The sequence below is a fragment of the Zophobas morio genome, unplaced genomic scaffold, assembly GCF_036711695.1.
Source record: "Zophobas morio isolate AGI-343-1 ecotype UQ-CSIRO unplaced genomic scaffold, CSIRO_AGI_Zmor_V1 ptg000021l, whole genome shotgun sequence".
Classification (NCBI taxonomy): domain Eukaryota; kingdom Metazoa; phylum Arthropoda; class Insecta; order Coleoptera; family Tenebrionidae; genus Zophobas; species Zophobas morio.
In genome coordinates, this window is record NW_026972126.1 from 24,026,858 (window position 1) to 24,046,128 (window position 19,271).

Here is a 19,271-nt window from a genome sequence, read left to right on the forward strand (position 1 = left end):
TTCAGTCTTATCTTAGCAAGTACTAGCCCCGCCCACCCGCCCTCTATTCTCTTACGGAGGCTCTTTTGCCAAAATTATTCTTGTCTTAGCAAATACTAGTGGGCGGAGCTGAGTTTAGGTTCCTCTAAAGAGTTTTATAAACAAACAGTAGCCCCGCACACCAATCCTTTCTTCATTCCAGTGACTACTCCTAATATTATTCAATCTTATCTTGACAAGTACTAGCCCCGCCCGCCCCCCGTCTATTTTCTTAGAGGATATATAAATTCAAAAGACCGAAAGGGAAAATTGCAAACTCGTAAAACAACGAATAAAAAAATAGCAAATTCTGAAAATTGAAACATTCAAAAGTTGGAAAATCGAAACATTGAAAAATGGAATAACTGAAAAAATAATTAAAATTAAAAGCCGAAACGAAAAATTGCAAGTCGAAAAACCGAAAAATTCAAAAGTTAAACTTGAATGTTTGCAAATCGAAAAAAGTGAAAAATTGAACAAAAAGTGAAAAATTCAAGTCATAAAAGCTGCGGGAGTTAAGTTAAACGGTTAGTAAATAATTCGCGCAGTGTTCCCATCCATCATGGCCAAAAAATCTACAACTTCGTCGTTTGTTAACCGACGCAATAATTACCACTTTATCGCATCTTCCTGAAACTTGTTCCGGCTTTGCTTTTCGAAATCCTGCCGCAACCCCAAGCGCCACCGCCGAGACAAAGCCCCCATCCGCCCCGCAGCCAAGAAACCGACCTCTTAATCTAATCCCCGTCATCGTGTTCAAAGTCTACGTCAGATCAGGTACAGTTTTCCCAAAACATAATTTTCCATCTCGATTCGGTCCCGACCTCAGCAAAGAGCGACGTCATTGTTTGGAGTTTGCCGGCATTGTAGCTGCGAACGAATCCATCCCGTCGAAAATTGGAAAAATAAAACTACGACCATGTTTTATCGCTGACAGGAAACCGACGTTTCAAAGAATGAAACGTTCGTGCAGGCCGACTGACACTTCCAGACAAATCATATCTTTGGGAATAAGGTCGTGATTGTGACGAGTGTGCATCTGGCTTCGACCCAAAGCGTCCAGAAACTGCAGCGACTGCTAAAAAGATGCATCAAGGTCACGGGTGTCATTCGTGTCGAGCGCCTGACTTTCGGACGATGAGAAATGAGCGTTGCCAACCGCGCCGCGACGTTTACACCAGAAGTCGATTACCGATTCCATTCAAATGGGTCCGTCTGGTTGCTCCAGCCCCCACGTGGCCGTCAATAACGTACGGCGTATATCCAGTCCGGAAGGCCATAATAACGGAGATGTGCTTTATCCAAAGCGCGAATTATTAGACAGGAAAGGCGACCCTAAATAAAAGAATAACTTATATGGGACTATATAAAAGTCATTTGGACGATTGTATATGAGACCCGCAGGCCATAATTCCTCCTCTCGCTGTTATTTTATATTTTTTCTGCTTAGCGAAAATCGGCGGCCAGTGTTTGGCGTGGATTGGAAAAGTTCCTTATTTATTAGAGTTTTCGGGACGACGCACGGTCTGTGGCAGCCGCAGGGGGGTGTATCGGGGGTGTTTTTATAATTAGGAAAGTTCGACATTTCGAGGAATCGTTGATAGTTATGTTGCGGTTCGTATTTCCCGCTAAGCCGCCGAGTACGATTACAATAACCCTGACGTCACACTTTCCGCGCCAATTTTGAACCATCTCAGACATTATCGTCGAAATTCGCAGCTTAAACGCACTTCATCAAGACGACTTTACGTAATTAGAAGGCCCCACATTACTATCCACCAAATTCCCAAACTTCCTTATTTACAACCCCACCAACTTCATAACCTCAACAGCATTTCCGTCTCAGCTCCCCCTTAATACCTCTAATCGCTCCCCGGGCCCTAACTCAGCCCAATACAAATTTAATAACCGCATTTTCATAATTACCAAACTTCCTTCTTAAAAACTTTCCACGTCTGCGGCTCGGCCGAAACCCGAAAAAACATCGTTCGTGCCAGAATTTACGACGAGAGAGATTTAATTCGATGCGAATATCGTTAGCGTGTGGGGAACGTACGGGAGATTTGTTTACGTCTAAGGAGACAAGGAGGAATTATTAGGGGAAGCCCAAGGGATCCATTTTCCTCTTAGGCGAATAACTTATCCATAGGGCCATCGAACGATGACGGTTTTAGGCGTGGGGCGAATTCTGCGGGTTTTCCATTAGCGGGGTTGGCTCGTTTTCGATTGAGGGGGCTGTGTTGTGGTTGTTGAATGTACTTAACCCCTAACAACGTACTAGTTTACAGTCTAAACGTGAAAAATGTGTCCTATTTTTTTAGACAAGCGTTTTTCGATGATTATCGAAGTTTGCACAAGGATGAGTGTTGTTGTTTATGCTGTAATAACAAGTTCGGTTTTGTTGATTGCCAGAGGGTTGAAATGATTAGGGAGAAATGTGTGTTGTTATTAGGGAATGTGGATCGCATTTCGAGCTGTGGGGTCGTGAAGGGGCGTAAAATCTGTTGGAAGAGTAATTGGAGGAATGATAATGATAGACTTGTTGCTTTTACTCTTGTTTCTAGCTGGTTAATTAGTTAGGAATCACTTCTAGGTGGCGTCATTTATCACGAGGAGGGCTTGTGGAAGTTCTCACAATTGATTACTGAACTGTCACTAGAGGTTAGAAAAACGACGTGTTTTTAATTCGAACGTGTGGTTACAAATGTGGGAAAAACGTTTTCCGAGCGAATTTTTTATCACTTTGTTTCAACGAGTTAACAGTTTTCGTGTTGACTGTGGTTATCGTCAACTAATAAAAAAATTGGTTGAAAGTTGTTCGATTGAAGTTCCCTCGCACCTAAAGTACAATGAAATATTATCCAGCATTTTCGAGTTGAGTTTCTCTTTACACAATTTTCTGGCCTACACAACAGTTTTTTTCTAATATTTTAAAAATAAATGTGAAAAATTATTGTTATTCTTGTCTTAGTAGATGAAGAGTCTGCAGGGATCTGATATGATCTGGGAAAATTTGAAAGAATCCGACACGATACGAAGGTAAAAAATTCTGAAAGAATCTGAGAGAGTTTAAGGTTTTTTCATATTATTTCATTTTATTTACGACTCTTCTTTTCAAATTCTTTGGATTTTTTCTGATTCTCTCTTTCGCATTTTTCGGATTCTTTCGAATTTTTTCAGATTCTTTTGAACTTGTCAGATTCTTTCAAAGACACCCATCAGAAATCCTCAAGATTCTTTAAAATTGTTTAGTTGTGTTCAGATTGTTTCAGATCCTTACAAATCTCTTTCAGATTTTTCTAGATTCCTCTTTTAAGGTTATCGTAATCATGGTAAATCGCTAAGCAAAATTTATTCTTTACCGCCTCCCAAAAAAATCCTGATTACGTCATCATAAATTTCTGCCTAACAAATCCTATACAAAATGTGCCAAAATCAGTCTTATCGTAGCAAGTACTAGCCCCGCCCACCCGCCCGTTTTTTTGTCAGGGTGTATGACGTCTGCCAAAATCAGTCTTATCTGGGCAAGTACTAGCCCCACCCACCCGCCCTTTCTTTTGTCAGGGTGTATGACGTCTGCCAAAATCGATCTTATCGGAGCAAGTACTAGCCACGCCCATCCGCCCTTTTTTTGTCAGGGTGTATGACGTCTGCCAAAATCAGTCTTATCTGAGCAAGTACTAGCCCCGCCCACCCGCCCTTTCTTTTGTCAGGGTGTATGACGTCTGCCAAAATCGATCTTATCGGAGCAAGTACTAGCCACGCCCATCCGCCCTTTTTTTGTCAGGGTGTATGACGTCTGCCAAAATCAGTCTTATCTGAGCAAGTACTAGCCCCGCCCACCCGCCCTTGTTTTCTCAGAGGATATGTCATTTGCCAAAATTAGACTTATCGTAGCAAGTACTAGCAAGTACTACCCTCTGAGGAAATAACGGGAGGGTGGCCGGGGCTAGTACTTGGTCAGATAAGACTGATTTTGGCAGACGTCATACACCCTGACAAAAGAACGGGCGGCTGGGCGGGGCTAGTACTTGCTCAGATAAGACTGATTTTGGCAGATGTCATACACACTAAATCGTTAAGCAAAATTTATTCTTTAACCCCTCCCAAAAAACTGATGCCGTCATCTCAAAATTTTACCGAACAAATCCTATCCAAAATGTGCCAAAATCAGTCTTATCTTAGCAAGTACTAGCACCGCATACCCGCCCGCTCTTTTCTCAGAGTGTATGACATCTGCCAAAATCAGTCTTATCTGAGCAAGTACTAGCCCCGCCCACCCGCCCTTGTTTTCTCAGAGTGTATGACATCTGCCAAAATCAGTCTTATCTGAGCAAGTACCAGCCCCGCCCACCCACCCGTTCTTTTGTCAGGGTGTATGACGTCTGTCAAAATGAGTCTTATCTGAGCAAGTACTAGCCACGCCCATCCGCCCTTTTTTTGTCAGGGTGTATGACGTCTGCCAAAATCAGTCTTATCTGAGCAAGTACTAGCCCCGCCCACCCGCCCTTGTTTTCTCAGAGGATATGTCATTTGCCAAAATGAGACTTATCGTATCAAGTACTAGCAAGTACTACCCTCTGAGGAAATAACGGGATTTTGGCAGACGTCATACACCCTGACAAAAGAACGGGCGGGTGGGCGGGGCTAGTACTTGCTCAGATAAGACTGATTTTGGCAGATGTCATACACTCTAAATCGTTAGGCAAAATTTATTCTTTAACCCGTCCCAAAAAACTGATGACGTCATCTCAAAATTTTACCGAACAAATCCTATCCAAAATGTGCCAAAATCAGTCTTATCTTAGCAAGTACTAGCACCGCATTCCCGCCCGTTTTTTTCTCAGAATGTATGACGTCTGTCAAAATCAGTCTTATCTGAGCAAGTACTAGCCCCGCCCACCCGCCCTTGTTTTCTCAGAGGATATGTCATTTGCCAGAATGAGACTTATCGTATCAAGTACTAGCAAGTACTACCCTCTGAGGAAATAACGAGAGGGTGGCCGGGGCTAGTACTTGCTAAGATAAGAATGATTTTGGCAGACGCCATACCTTCTGAGAAAATAGCGAGCGGGTGGGCGGGGCTAGTACTTGCTCAGATAAGACTGATTTTGGCACATTTTGTAAAGGATTTGTTAGGCAGAAATTTATGATGACGTCATCAGTTTTTTTGGCGGGTGTAAAGAATAAATTGTGCTTAACGATTTACCATGATTACGATAACCTTAAAATACGAATCTAGCAAAATCTAAAAGAATCTAGAAAAATCTGAAAGAGTCTGCAGGGATCTGATATGATCTGAGAAAATTTGAAAAAATCGGAAACGATATGAAGGTGAAAAATTCTGAGAGAATCTGAGAGATGTTAAGATTTTTTCATATTCTTTAATTTTGTTTACGACTCTTATTTTCGAATTTTTTGGATTTTTTCTGATTCTCTTTCGCATTTTTCGGTTTCTTTCGAACTTTTTCAGATTCCTTTAAACTTTTCAGATTCTTTCAAAGACACCCATCAGAAATCGTCAAGATTTTTTAAAATTTTTTAGTTGTGTTCAAATTGTTTCAGGTCCTTACAAATCCTTTCAGATTCCTGCAGACTCCTTCAGATTTTTGTAGATTCTTTTAGATTTTCTAAATTTTTCGAGATTTTCTCATTTTCCCTGGAGAATTCTGAGGGAATCTCGAAAAATCTAGAAGAATCTTGAAGAATCTGAACGATTTTGCAGGACTTTGAAGCAATGTGGGAAAATTTGAAAGCAATTATTATTATTATTATTAAAATCCAGAGAATCCTAGAGAGTCGGAGGGAATCTAACAGAATTTGAGAGATTCGTAAAGAAACTGAAGGAATTTGAAGTAATTTGAAAGAATCTGAGGGAACCTGAGCGAAACTGTGAGAATTTTGAAGAATTTCGAAAAATCAAATAGAATCTTAAAAAAAAATGGAGAAATCTGGAAGAATCTGAGAGAAGTTGAGACTTTTTCAAATTCTTTAATTTTGTTTACGACTCTTCTTTTCGAATTTTTGGATTTTTTTTATTCTCTCTTTCGCATTTTTCGGATTCTTTCGAGCTTTTTCAGATTTCTTTGAACTTTTTAGATTCTTTCAAAGACACCCATCAGAAATCCTCAAGATTCCTTAAAATTTTTAGCTGTTCAGATTGTTTCAGATCCTTACAAATCATTTCAGATTCCTGCAGACTCATACAGACTTTTCTATATTCTTGTAGACTTTGCTAGATTCTTCGATATTTTCTCATTTTCCTCGGAGGAATCTGAGGGAAGCTCGAAAAATCTAGAAGAAACTTGAAGGATCTGAATGATTTTGCAGGACTTTGAAGCAATGTGGGAAAATTTGAAAGCAAATATTATTATTATTACTAAAATCCAAAGAATCCTAGAGAGTCTGAGGGAATCTAACAGAATTTGAGAGATTCATAAAGAAACTGAAGGAATTTGAAGCAATTTGAAAGAATCTGACGGAACCTGTGAGAGGATTTTAAAGAATTTCGAAAAATCTAGAATTTAAAAAAAACTGAAGGAATCTGGAAGAATTTGGAAGAATCTGAAAGGATTTGAAACGATCTGAATAGGACTGAAACATTTGAAAGAATCTTGAGGATTCTTGATGGTCTTTGATAGGGTCTTAAAAAATTTGATTGGAAACAAACCGGAAGCATCGAAAAGCATCCGGAATAATCAGAAAGATTAAAAAAAAATAACGAAAAAATCTGAAAGAGAAAATTAAAAAGACAATGAAAGAATCTGAATGCATTTGAAAGAATCTGAATGCATTTGAAAGAATCTTAAGAAATTTGAGGGAATCTGGGAGAAATTAAAGAATCTGAGAGATTCGGAAAGTAATTAAAGGAATCTGAGGAAACCTGTGGAAATCTGTGAGAATCTCGAAGAATCTAGAAAAATTTGGAAGAATTTGGAAAAGTCTGCAGGGATCTGAAAGTATCAGCACGGTTTTAAAACGACCTGAATAGAATTCAAAAATTTGAAAGAATCGTGAGGATTCCTGACGGTCTCTTTGAAAGAATCTGAAAAATTCAAAAGAATGTGAAACAATCTGAAAGGAAGAATCTTAAAAAAAAAGGAAAGAATCTGGAAGAATCTGAGGGAATCCAAGATAATCCGAGGGAACATGATACTAAAAATCGGAAAGAATTAGAAAGAATCAGAGGGGATCGGAAAGAATCTCAGGAAATCTAAACGAATCTAGGTAAATCTGGGAGAATCTGAGAGAATTTTAGAGATTCTAGAAAAATGTAGAAAAAACTGGGAGAATCTGGAACAGTCTGCAGGGATCTGCAAGGGTCCAAAGCGATCTTGAAAAATTCTGAGGAAGTCTTAGGGAATCTTCGGGGATTTTAAGAGAATTTGAAAGAATATTAAAAAAAACGGTAACAAAGTGTGAATGAGATTTTCTGACATTGAAAAATTACGCAATTTTTAAGTCATAAGTATAGACTCACATATTTTGGACATAAAATTCGCAAAATTAAATCTTATAATTGTTTGAAAAATCTGGATTTATTTATCTTCGATCAATTGTCTGGTTTTAGAATTTTTCATTTTTCTTCGACTTTAAATTTTCCATATCACAGTTTTTCGTTTTTTCCTTTTCTTTCAATTTCAGTTTTCCAATTTTCATTCTCATTCTTCATTTTCTCGATTTCATATCACAATCTTTCCGTTTTACAATTTCTCTATTTTTTCAATACTGCTTTCTATTTTATAATTTCAAAATTGAAAAATCGAAAAATTGAATAATTAAAAATTGAAAACTCGTGAAATTCTTTCTACAGGGCCAATATAAATGAATGATAGAAACGAGTGGGTTGTTTTAAATCTTAGATTCTACCGCTTGTTGAAAAATTCAATTCACATTTTATAGTTAATAAAATAAGTCAGTGAAATGGAGACAAGAAGTAGGCCCCAAGTGTCTTTTTTAGGAATATTAAATTCTCTGTGATTAGCATCTCATATATTGTTTTAACTCTAGAAGTTATCACGAAAAAATAAAATCTCGGAAAATCAAATTTTATAATTCTGTGGAAATAACTTTCGAGCAATTTCACGAATACCTTAAAAATAATTAGAATTTTTTTATTAACGCGTCTCTAGTAATTTCATATTAAATCCCTTACAACTTTATAAAACCACAATTTCGTTCCATTTTTTCGGACAATTACCTCCGCACGTGTAACATTTTCTTGTTTACACATTTCTTTTCGCACAGTTCTTCTCTTCTCCGCCGCCCTAATCCTGCTTCTCCCGCAACCGAAATTGTTTCCGGTTTATTCCTCTCCTGTTTGAAGTTTTATGAAAAGTCGGAACAGCGGAATATGTTGTGCCTCGAAAAATAAAACAATAACAGATTTAGAAGCCCCAGAGAGCGCGGCCGACGAAATGCATTATATATAAGAAATTTGTGTTGCGGTGGAACTCATCTCGACGAAGAGAGATCCCGGTATTAAGTGCTATTTAGACTTAATTAAAGCGTAATCGCCCTTATTTAATTACAATAATTCCCGCAAGTCGTTTAAAAGTTGCTCTTTTTTCGGCGTGCCGTAACAGGCAAACGTTAACTACTTCTCCGACAAACTTTTCAACTTTCCGAAGGACTACCGCTTATGAAATATGAGTTCGTTCTAATTCCGACTCCAATAAGCGAAGTTTTAATTACGCGAATGGGATGCTGCGTGGTCGAAAAAACGGTGGAGTAGCCGGGAGGGCGACAAGCAGTCGCACTGGTGAATTTTTCATTATTCGTCTCGGTCGATATGAAGATTTCAGCAAGATGTCTGTCCGTCTGCGTGTAGTTGTGTTTTAGATGTTGTATTTAATAGGGAGTCGCGTAGTAAATTCTAGGCAATTGTGTGAGTCTGAAAGGAGGTGGAGAGAGGGAGTTGCCTGAATGCCTTTTCCAGGCGTCCCTTTCTTTTTATTAGTTTAGGATCGATCCCTGTGTCGCCCTGCAGGTGTTTATCTATAAAGAAACCCCTAAAATGCTTAATTCCGAGTTCATTTATCATTTACGAAGTGAAATATCGGAGATGGAGGAAAGAGCAAACTGTTCGCCATTAATTAAAGCGAACCCACAGCGCGTAGGATTTACCCTCGATGTTATTCAAATTTTATTTCAATATTTTTTCATATTAAAACGGCGTATAAATCAGCCATTACGACGCACACTGTTTACCCGAAATCCCCCAATAACGAAAGCGTAATTTGACTTAATCCCTCACTAACACAATTTCCTTATCGCGGGAATTTGAGGCCGTAAAAAGCGGATTTATGCTTGTCCAGATGCCCTTTGGTGATTTGTTATTCGTCATTTCGCGCCTTCCGACTTGAGAGATATCGAGAAGAGGCATAAAGTCGGAGATAAAAATCGAGCTTTTATTCGAGGCAGTAAAAAGAACACTGCACGGCGTAGTAACCTTTTGAATCTTAGTGGCCGCAAAATCGTAGATTTAAAAATACATCCGCAGATATCGAATTCAGGGACGGACCGGAGCAATTTGCTTGAATTCTTAACGGCGAGCCAACCGATAAGTTGAATTTTAATGGCGAGGATAAATCTTGGGCGACTACGCGCTAAGTAACAGGCTTCGGACGCACGAATTACTAAGTTGCCGAAACTGAAAGGCGGCGAAGCCGTGAAAGGCGCCAAGGGAAGTTGGCCTTTTGAAAACGAAACCTTTTGAGAGGGCGCCGACAACGTTACGCACAATCGGGTAAATATAGGATTAATTTAAGTTCGGAAGTTGATTACTTTCGACATTCATAAGTTCGCCCACACGAGGCCTACAAGCTACGCGATAAGTGAAAATTAACGCTTAAAAGAGAGCTTCTTCTTTCGTCTTAATACCACTTTTATGTTTTCTCGACGTTTCATGGTCCCGACGGTACGAAAAAAGTAGTCGCTCTGATTGGTGTGAAATTTTGTATGTATATTAAAAATATCATGTAGATGGTTAAATGCTAACCAAAATTTGGCTAATATCCCCACCAACAATTTAATGACGTCATTTTAGTGAAGGTATACACTCATATACTTGTAGTGTACGAAATTTGCGCACAAACATTTGCAAGGTATAATAACGTTTTATTTCCAACACGGTTTGAACGTCTCCGTGGCGCAGTGGGTGTATCGGACATATTGACGACCTACAGTACCGCGATTGTGGTTCGATGCCGAACTTGGTCCTTGTCCTTTTTTCTTAATATGTGAAGTGTTGTTTTATTTTCACAACAAGAAAGGTAAAACATGTTTAAAATGGAAATGTTTTCTAGGAAAGTATCGATTTTCCAATTAGGCTCCGCCCCTCGGCCCGACAACGAATGAAAAATTCATCATAATTGAGCTAGGTATGGATATGGGTGGGGCTTAATTTTTGGCCAGGTTTTCCTTAATATACAGCCTATTCTTTGAACAACACGATACTCAGAACATGGTTAAAATGGTAAATTTGAAAACGGAAATATCGATTCTGCGATTATGCTCCGTCCCTCGGCTTAGGACGAATAAAAAAATCATCAGAATTGAGATAGGGCGGGTGGGCGGGGCTTACGTTTTGCCCGTTTATTTTCTTAATATACATAGCCATTTTTTCACAACAAGAAACTTAAAACATTATTAAATTACATTTTTGCAAGGAAATATGGATTTTGCAATTATAGAGCGGAGCCTAATTGCAAAATCGATATTTCCTTATACAACTTTAGCATTTTAAACATGTTTTAAGTTTCATGTTGTGAAAAGAAAACATGTTTTGAGTGGCGTGTTGTTCAAAGAATACAATGTATATTAAAAAAAAAAGGCAATATGTATATAAAAATGGTAAATTCTTGTAGACAAATATGGATCTTGCAATTAAATCCCGCCCCTCGATCTGACAACGAATGAAAATTCATCACAAATGTGAATTGAGATCGGGGCGGGTATGGGTGGGGCCTAATCTTCGGCTTTATTTTTTTTTTCTTAACACACATAGTATTCTTTGAACAACATGATAACGAAAAACATGTTTTTAATTTCTTGTAGAGAAATAAGGATTTCCGCCCTGCCCTCTTGGCTCGCAACAAATTAAAAAATCATCAAAATTGAGACAGGGTGGGTGGGCGGGGCTACATTTTGCCTTTTTTTCTTAATATGTGTAGACTTATTTCGACAACAAGAAACTTAAAACGTCTCTAAAATGGTAAGAATCTGAAATAATCTGGAAGAATGAAAGAAAATCGAAAGAATCTGAAAGAGAGGATCAGCACGAAAATGAAAGAATCTGAAACAATCTGGGGAAATTTGAGAGAATCTGAGAGAATTTGAGAGAAATTGGGAGATTTGGAAAGAATCGAAAGGAATTTGAGAGAATCTGAAAGAATCTGAGGGAATTTGAAAGAAATTGGGAGATTCGGAAAGAATTGTAAAGGATCTGAGGGAACATGTGGAAATTTCAGCGAATTTTGAGGAATTTCGAAGAATTTAGAAAAATCTAAGATATTCTAAAAAAAAATGGAAGAATTTGGAAAAATTTGAAAGAATTTTGAACAATCTGCAGGGATCTGAAAGGATCTGTAAGGATCTAAAATCGTCTGAGTAGAACTAAAAAATTACAAAGAATCTGAAATAATCTGGAAGAATAAAAAAAAATCGAAAGAATCTGAAAGAGAGAATCAGCAAGAAAATGAAGGAATTTGAAGCAATTTGGAGGAATTCGAGAGGATCTGAGAGAATTTGGGAAATTCGGAAATAATCTAAAGGAATTTGAGAGAATCTGGAAGAATCTGAAAGAAATTGGGAAATTCGGAAAGAATTGGAAGGGATCTGAGGGAACTTGTGACAATCTCAGCGAATTTTGAGAAATTTCGAAGAATTTAGAAAAATCTAAAATTTGTAAAAAAAAGTGGAAGTATTTGGAAAAATTTGGAAGAATTTTGAAGAATCTGTAGGGATCTGAAAGGATCTGTAAGGATCTAAAATCGTCTGAGTAGGACTAAAAATTTCCAAAGAATCTGAAATAATCTGGAAGAATAAAAAAATACAAAGGAGATGAAGAAAAGAATCAGCAAGAAAATGAAAAAATCTGAAGCAATCTGGAGGAATTTGAAGAATTCTGAGAGAATATGAGAGAAATTGGGAGATTCGGAAATAATTTAAAGAAATTTGAGAGAATCTGAAAGAATCTGAGGGAATCTGAAAGAAATTGGAAGATTGGGTAGGAATTGGAAGGAATTTGAGGAAACTTGTGAGAATCTCAGCGAGTTTTGAGGAATTTAGAACAATTTAGAAAAACATGTTTTTAATTTCTCGTAGAGAAATAAGGGTTTTGCAGTTAAGCTCCGCCTTCTTGGCTCACGATGAATAAAAAAAATCATCACAATTGACATAGGGTGGGTGGGCGGGGCTACATTTTGCCTTTTTTTTCTTAATATGTATAGACTTATTTCGACAACAAGAAACTTAAACATCTCTAAAATGGTAAACTTGTGAGAATCTGAGTGAACTTTTGAGGAATTTCGAAGAATTTAGAAAAATCAAAGAGAATATAAATGAACTGGACGAATTTGGAAACATTTTAAAGAATCTGCAGATATCTGAAAGGATCTGTAAGAATCTGAAATGATCTGAATATAATTGACAAATTTAAAAGAATCCTGGTGTCTTTGAAAGCATCTGAAAAATTTCGAAAAAATCTGAAACAATCTGGAAGCATCGAAAACATCCGGAATAATCCAAAAGAATAAAAAAAATCGAAAGAGCCTGAAAGAGACATTCAGAAGAAAATGAAAAAATCTGAAAGCATCTGAAAGAATGGAGAGGAATTTGAGGGAATTAGAGAGAATTTGAGAGAAATCGGGAAATTCGGAAAGAGTCTAAAGGAATTTGAGAGAATCTGAAAAAAATCTCAGGGAATCTGAAAGAAATTGAGAGATTCGGAAGGAATTGGAAATAATTTGGGGAAACTTGTGAGAATCTCAACGAGTTTTAAGGAATTTCGAACAATTTAGAAAAACATGTTTTTATTTTTCTCGTAGGGAAATGAGGATTTTGCAGTTAAGTTCCGCCTTCTTGGCTCACGTTGAATAAAAAAATCATCAGAATTGGGTGGGTGGGCGGGGCTACATTTTGCCTTTTTTTTTCTTAATATGTGTAGACTTATTTCGACAACAAGAAACTTAAACATCTCTAAAATGGTAAACTTGCGAGAATTTAAGCGAACTTTTGAGGAATTTCGAAGAATTTAGAAAAATCCAAGAGAATAAAAAAAACTGGAGGAATTTGGAAGGATTTCAAAGAATCTGAAATGATCTGAATATAATTGAAAAATATGAAAGAATCTTGAGGATTTCTGACCGTGTCTTTGAAAGCATCTGAAAAATTTCGAAAGAATCTGAAACAATCTGGAAGCATCGAAAACATCCGGAATAATCTGAAAGAATAAAAAAATCGAAAGTTTGAAAGAGACATTCAGAAGAAAATGAAAAAATCTGAAAGCATCTGAAAGAATCGAGAGGAATTTGAGGGAATGCGAGAGAATTTGAGAGAAATTCGGAAAGAATCTAAAGGAATTTGAGAGAATGTGAAAAAATCTGAGGGAATCTGAAAAAAATTTGGAGATTCCGAACAAATTGGAAGGAATTTGAGGAAACTTGTGAGAATCTCAGCGAGTTTTGAGGAATTTCGAACAATTAAGAAAAACATGTTTTTAATTTCTCGTAGGGAAATAAGAATTTTGCAGTTAAGTTCCGCCTTCTTGGCTCACATTGAATAAAAAAATCATCAGAATTGAGATAGGGTGGGCGGGCGGGGCTACATTTTGCATTTTTTTTTCTTAATATGTGTAGACTTATTTCGACAACAAGAAACTTAAAACATCTCTAAAATTGTCAGAACTTGTGAGAATCTAAGCGAACTTTTGAGGAACTCGAAAAATTTAGAAAAATCTAAGAGAATTAAAAAACTGGAGGAATTTGGAAGAATTTTAAAGAATCTGCAGATATCTGAAATAATCTGTAAGAACCTGAAATGATCTGAATATAATTGAAAAATTTGAAAGAATCCTGAAGATTCCTGACGGTGTCTTTGAAAGCATCTGAAAAATTTCGAAAAAATCTGAAACAATCTGGAAGCATCGAAAACATCGGGAATAATCCGAAAGAATAAAAAAATCGAAAGAGTCTGAAAAAGACATTCAGAAGAAAATGAAAAAATCTGATCTGAAAGCATCTGAAAGAATCGAGAGGAATTTGAGGGAATCGGAGAGAATTTGAGAGAAATTCGGAAATTCGGAAAGAATCTAAAGGAATTTGGGACAATGTGAAAAAATCTCAGGGAATCTGAAAGAAATTGGGAGATTAGGAAGAAATTAGAAGGAGTTCGAGGAATCTGGTGAGTTTTAAGGAATTTCGAACAATTTAGAAAAACATGTTTTTAATTTGTCGTAGAGAAATAAGGATTTTGCAGTTAAGCTCCGCCTTCTTGGCTCACGATGAATAAAAAAATCATCACAATTGAGATAGGGTGGGTGGGCGGGGCTACATTCTGTCTTTTTTTTTTAATATGTGCAGACTTTTTCGACAACAAGAAACTTAAAACATGTCTAAAATGGTAAATTTTTCAAGGAAATATGGATTTTGCAATTATGGGGCGGAGCCGAATTGCAAAATCGATATTTCCTAATACAAATTTTCCATTTTAAACATGTTTTAAGTGTCTTGTTGTGAAAAGAAGTTTACACATATTAAAACAAAAAGGAAAAGTGTCAGCCCGCCCACCCGCCCTGTCTCAATTGTGACGATTTTTTTTATTCGCCGCTAACCAAGGGGGCGGAGCTTAACTGGAAAAGACTTATCTCTTTACAAGAAATTAAAAACATGTTTTTGAGTATCTTGTAAAAAACAGATACACAGGCAAAATATAAACCCCGCCCACCCACCCCATCTCAATTATAATGATTTTTTTCTTCTTAGAAACTTAAAATACGTTTAAAATGGTAAATTTTTGTAAGAAACTATGGATTTTGCTATCAGGCTCCGCCCATAGGTCTGCCAACGAATGAAAACTTCATTACTATGTAGATCAGGGTTTAATTTTTGGCTTTATTTTTTTCTTAATATACATAGAATTTTTTGAATTTTTTTGAATAACACTCAAAAACGTGTTTTACATGGTAATTTCTTGTAGAGAATAACTTGGCAGTTAAATTCCGCTCCTTCGGCTCTCGACGATTAAAAAAAATCATCAGAATTGAGATAGGGTGGGTGGGTGGGGCTTATATTTATCCTTTTTTCTTAATATACGTAGTCGTCTTATCAGAACAAGAAACTTAAAACATGTTTAAAATGGTAAATTCTTGTAGACAAATATGAATCTTGCAATTAAGCCCCGCCCCTCGATCTGACAACGAATGAAAAATTCATCACAATTGAGAATTGAGATCTTCGCCCCGATGGGTTGGGCCTAATGTTTGGCTTTATTTTTTCCTTAATGTTTATACATATATTAAGGAAAAATACTCAAAAACATGTTTTTAATTTCTCGTAGAGAAATAAAGATTTTGCAGTGTGCTTTTTCTCTTAATATGTGTAGACTTATTTTGAAGAAACTTAAAAATATCTAAAAGGCTAAATTTTTGTAGGAATGAATTTAAACCCTCCACTTTTCTTCTTTCCCTTTAAATACGGCAAAAGTTGAACATCAAAGTTATTATCGACGGCAACTTGGCAACAGAGTTTATAAATAACAATTTTCAGCCTTAAAAGCAACGTCAGCGGGAACAACAATTGCAACGGGAACTTCGACGTCAACAGCAAATTTATAAATCCCACTTTATCCATGTTAATGACGTCATCACAATTTTTTTTATTGATCAAATTAAGAACGAGTCAGCCCATTTTTCTGAAAATGTGAAAATACAAACGTCTTTATTTAATAAGAATTATAATAATCATAATAGTTTTGATCCTCTGTTTTGAGGGGCGAACTCATTCAAATCAAACTAATTTCTACGTGACATTCTTCCGATGGATAAACATAAACACTTTCAAGTTATTTTCTTATCGAAGATAACCTAAGGACGTACAGTAACGGAGTCCATCGGTCAATTTGGTACTTTCATATTTTCTCGATATCTCATAACCCCTAGAGAAGGCCGTAGCTAGGGGAAGGCTAGGGAATGCTGAGCTTCCCCTAGAGCTAGACAAGTTATAATTAACCAAATGTGAATTACAACATCGAAAATCAAAATAAAACGTAGTGTTTTATTCAATAAGCGGAAGTCAGAGCAATAAAAAAGTCTGGACCGTCGGCATTGTGATCCGGTTATTACAACTCGTAGACAACTCTCACGTTTACAGGTTGGAAAAGTGTTTTCGCTATTTGTCTTAAATTACGAGTACCATAAATGATTTTCAGGTAAGTCTTCAGTCGCACCTCTGTTATTACATACGGTAGACGAGATTAAATTGTTTCGTTATTTTATTGTAACAAACGGTTAGCACGTTTATTTGCCTTTGCGCAAATATTAGATCCATAATATTTTTACTTTAGTTTATAATGGTTGCCATAAAAACAATAAAATTCGCAAAATCAAATCTTTTAATTTTTCGAATGAGCTGGAAGTAATCTTCGATCAATTTTTATAGCATATGAAAGCAGTGGGACACTCTGTATAATAATAGATGGTTATCCGCTTCGTGCTAGAATAACGTTGTCACCCTCATCCTTCGCCGCCCCCGCTCATCACAAAGACTTAATTTTCTTCCTCCCTAAACACAAAACTGCCGATTTCCATAAAACAACAATTCCGTCGCATGCACTAACAGTGAATTCTTCGTAAAATAACGTCCGCTCGACCCTAACCTCCAATATTCAATTCGACGTAGCAGCCATACAGAGTGCCAAGCAATTTGCAATTGTACCTTTATGTCCCGTCCTCTCTTTCAACTTCCAACCCTCCAAGACCCGAACACATGCATTGTGCATAAAGTTTCGAACTCTACACCTTTGAATTTATAGTGCTCCTAGTTTATGTAGGGGACGTAAACCGCACCAACTTTTTAATTCGAGCTCTTGTCTTGCAGATTACCTCCGCCTTGGCCAGGAATTAGAAGCTCGAAGAACGGTGGTTGGAATGCCGGTTGCATGTGCTTCCATTGCGCCTCGAAGCTGGTGACCTACAAGTATGGGCTGGCTTTTAACCCTCGTCCTCTTGCTAGCCCTTATCACACTAATGGGTACGTATTGAGGGTTGTCGCTTCTCGTTTATCATTTTTCGCTCGAAAGGTAGCACTTGCGCTTTTCTTTCGTTGTCTTTTAATCTTGCAAAGTGGAAATGCGAAATGCGAGTTCATGGTAGCTCTTACGGTTGCTACAAACGGAGACTGCTAAATGATGCACGTTCATTCTTTATTCAAGTGACAGATTAATTTAGAAAATGCGGGGGGAGGGCAGTAATCGATTTACAACTGGGGGTAATTAAACTGTCATGAGGTGCCGGCACCGTACTGACTGAGCGTCGAAGTGACTGTCAAGCGGCGCTCTCGAGAATTTTTTACTATTTCGACTGGTTAATAATTAATGTGGATTTAAACTTGCCAAATTGCAAAATTGTAACAATTGTGATTAATTTATTTTTGGACGATGTGTGCATGCAGATTTTTTTGTCGAATGCGATATGAATAATCATCTACTGAGCTATGTATAATTCGATTATAAAATATTTGTCAATTCAGTTAACGTTGATAAATGACTGGATAATAAAATTTTGTGTTTTGTTGGCAGATAATATTAAATTTAGTAAGTCGAGCTAAATTTGTTATTTTCCGTTGTCACCTGACTCAATAATCAATGACAATTTATTTATAAAAATTTCATTCTGAACGGCTGCAGTTATGGAGTGTTTAACATGTTTTATTGTCTGTTTTTTGTTGCCTAATAAATAAAACAAATCAATTTGGGAACAGTTTATGTTTCTCATCCCAATCTGTTTGCTAATGAATCATTGGTTGCTTACATTACAATAGTGTGCAATTAATTTCAATCATCGGATACCATAATTGCTGTTTACAGTACAGTTTATTACCTGGTTTGTTGTGATTTATCGACAATTTGTGACTATACACCGTTCAGGATATTTTTAGACAAAGGTAGGCCATGTAAATCTAGTAATTTGGTTGGCAATCAATATGCAAATATCCCTAATGAAAAATTAAATTTATTATTTAGGTTAAGTTGGTTTTTATTTAACGCTTTACCGTTTACATGGTATTCCTAATATAATAACAAAATTTGACGACAATAACACGATGCTTAAAACATGTTCTACATTCCACAAAAAGGCAAAATGTAAGCCCGCCCACCCACCCTGTCGCAATTGTGATTTTTTTTTACTCGCCGTGAACCAAGGGGGCGGATCTTGACTGCAAAATACTTATTTCTTTACAAGAAATAAAAAACATGTTTTTGAGTATCTTGAAAAAAATGCCATGTATATTAAGAAAACCAGGCAAAATATAAACCCCGCCCACCCACCCCATCCCAATTGTGATGATTTCTTTTATTCCAAGTTTAAAATGGTAAATTTGTATAGGCAAAATCGATTTTGCAATTACGCTCCGCCCCCAGGCTCACGACTAATAAAAAAATTCATCACAACTGAAATGGCGGGGCTGATATAGGGTCTGTTTCCTTAATATACGTATAGTCATCTTTTCGCAAATAGAAACTTACAACATGTTTAAAATGGTAAAATTAAATTTCACAAATTTTTACAAGATTAAAAAATCAGTTTTATCTTAACAAGTACCTAGGACCACCCACCCGCCCTTTATTTTCTGAGAGGATACGTGATTTGCCAAAACAAGACTTACGTTAGAAAGTACTAGCCCCGCCCAACCCCCCTTTATTTCCTCAGAGGACAGTACTTGCTAGTACTTCCTAAGATAAATCTTATTTTGGCAAATTACATATCCTCTGAGAAAATAGGGGCGGGTGGGCGGGGCTACTACTTGCTCAGATAAGACTGATTTTGGCAGAGCTCATACACCCTGAGAAAACAGCGGGCGGGTGGGCGGGGCTAGTATTTGCTCAGATAAGATTGATTTTGGCAGAAGTCATACACTCTGAGAAAATAGGGGCTGGTGGGGGGGCTACTACTTGCTCAGATAAGACTGATTTTGGCAGACGTCATACACCCTGAGAAAAGAGCGGGCGGGTGGGCGGGGCTAGTACTTGCGAAG

The 19,271-nt window shown here is 37.1% G+C and overlaps 1 protein-coding gene across 1 annotated transcript in view; it reads left to right on the forward strand.

Annotated features, from left to right (window-relative positions):
* The window catches only part of LOC135133099 (uncharacterized), a 200,295-nt gene that overhangs the window by 160,667 nt on the left and 20,357 nt on the right, over positions 1-19,271 (forward strand). The window contains exon 3 of the mRNA XM_064061361.1: positions 17,115-17,267. Coding sequence (XP_063917431.1) covers positions 17,115-17,267 — 153 coding nt within the window. The remainder of the gene's footprint in view (positions 1-17,114; positions 17,268-19,271) is intronic.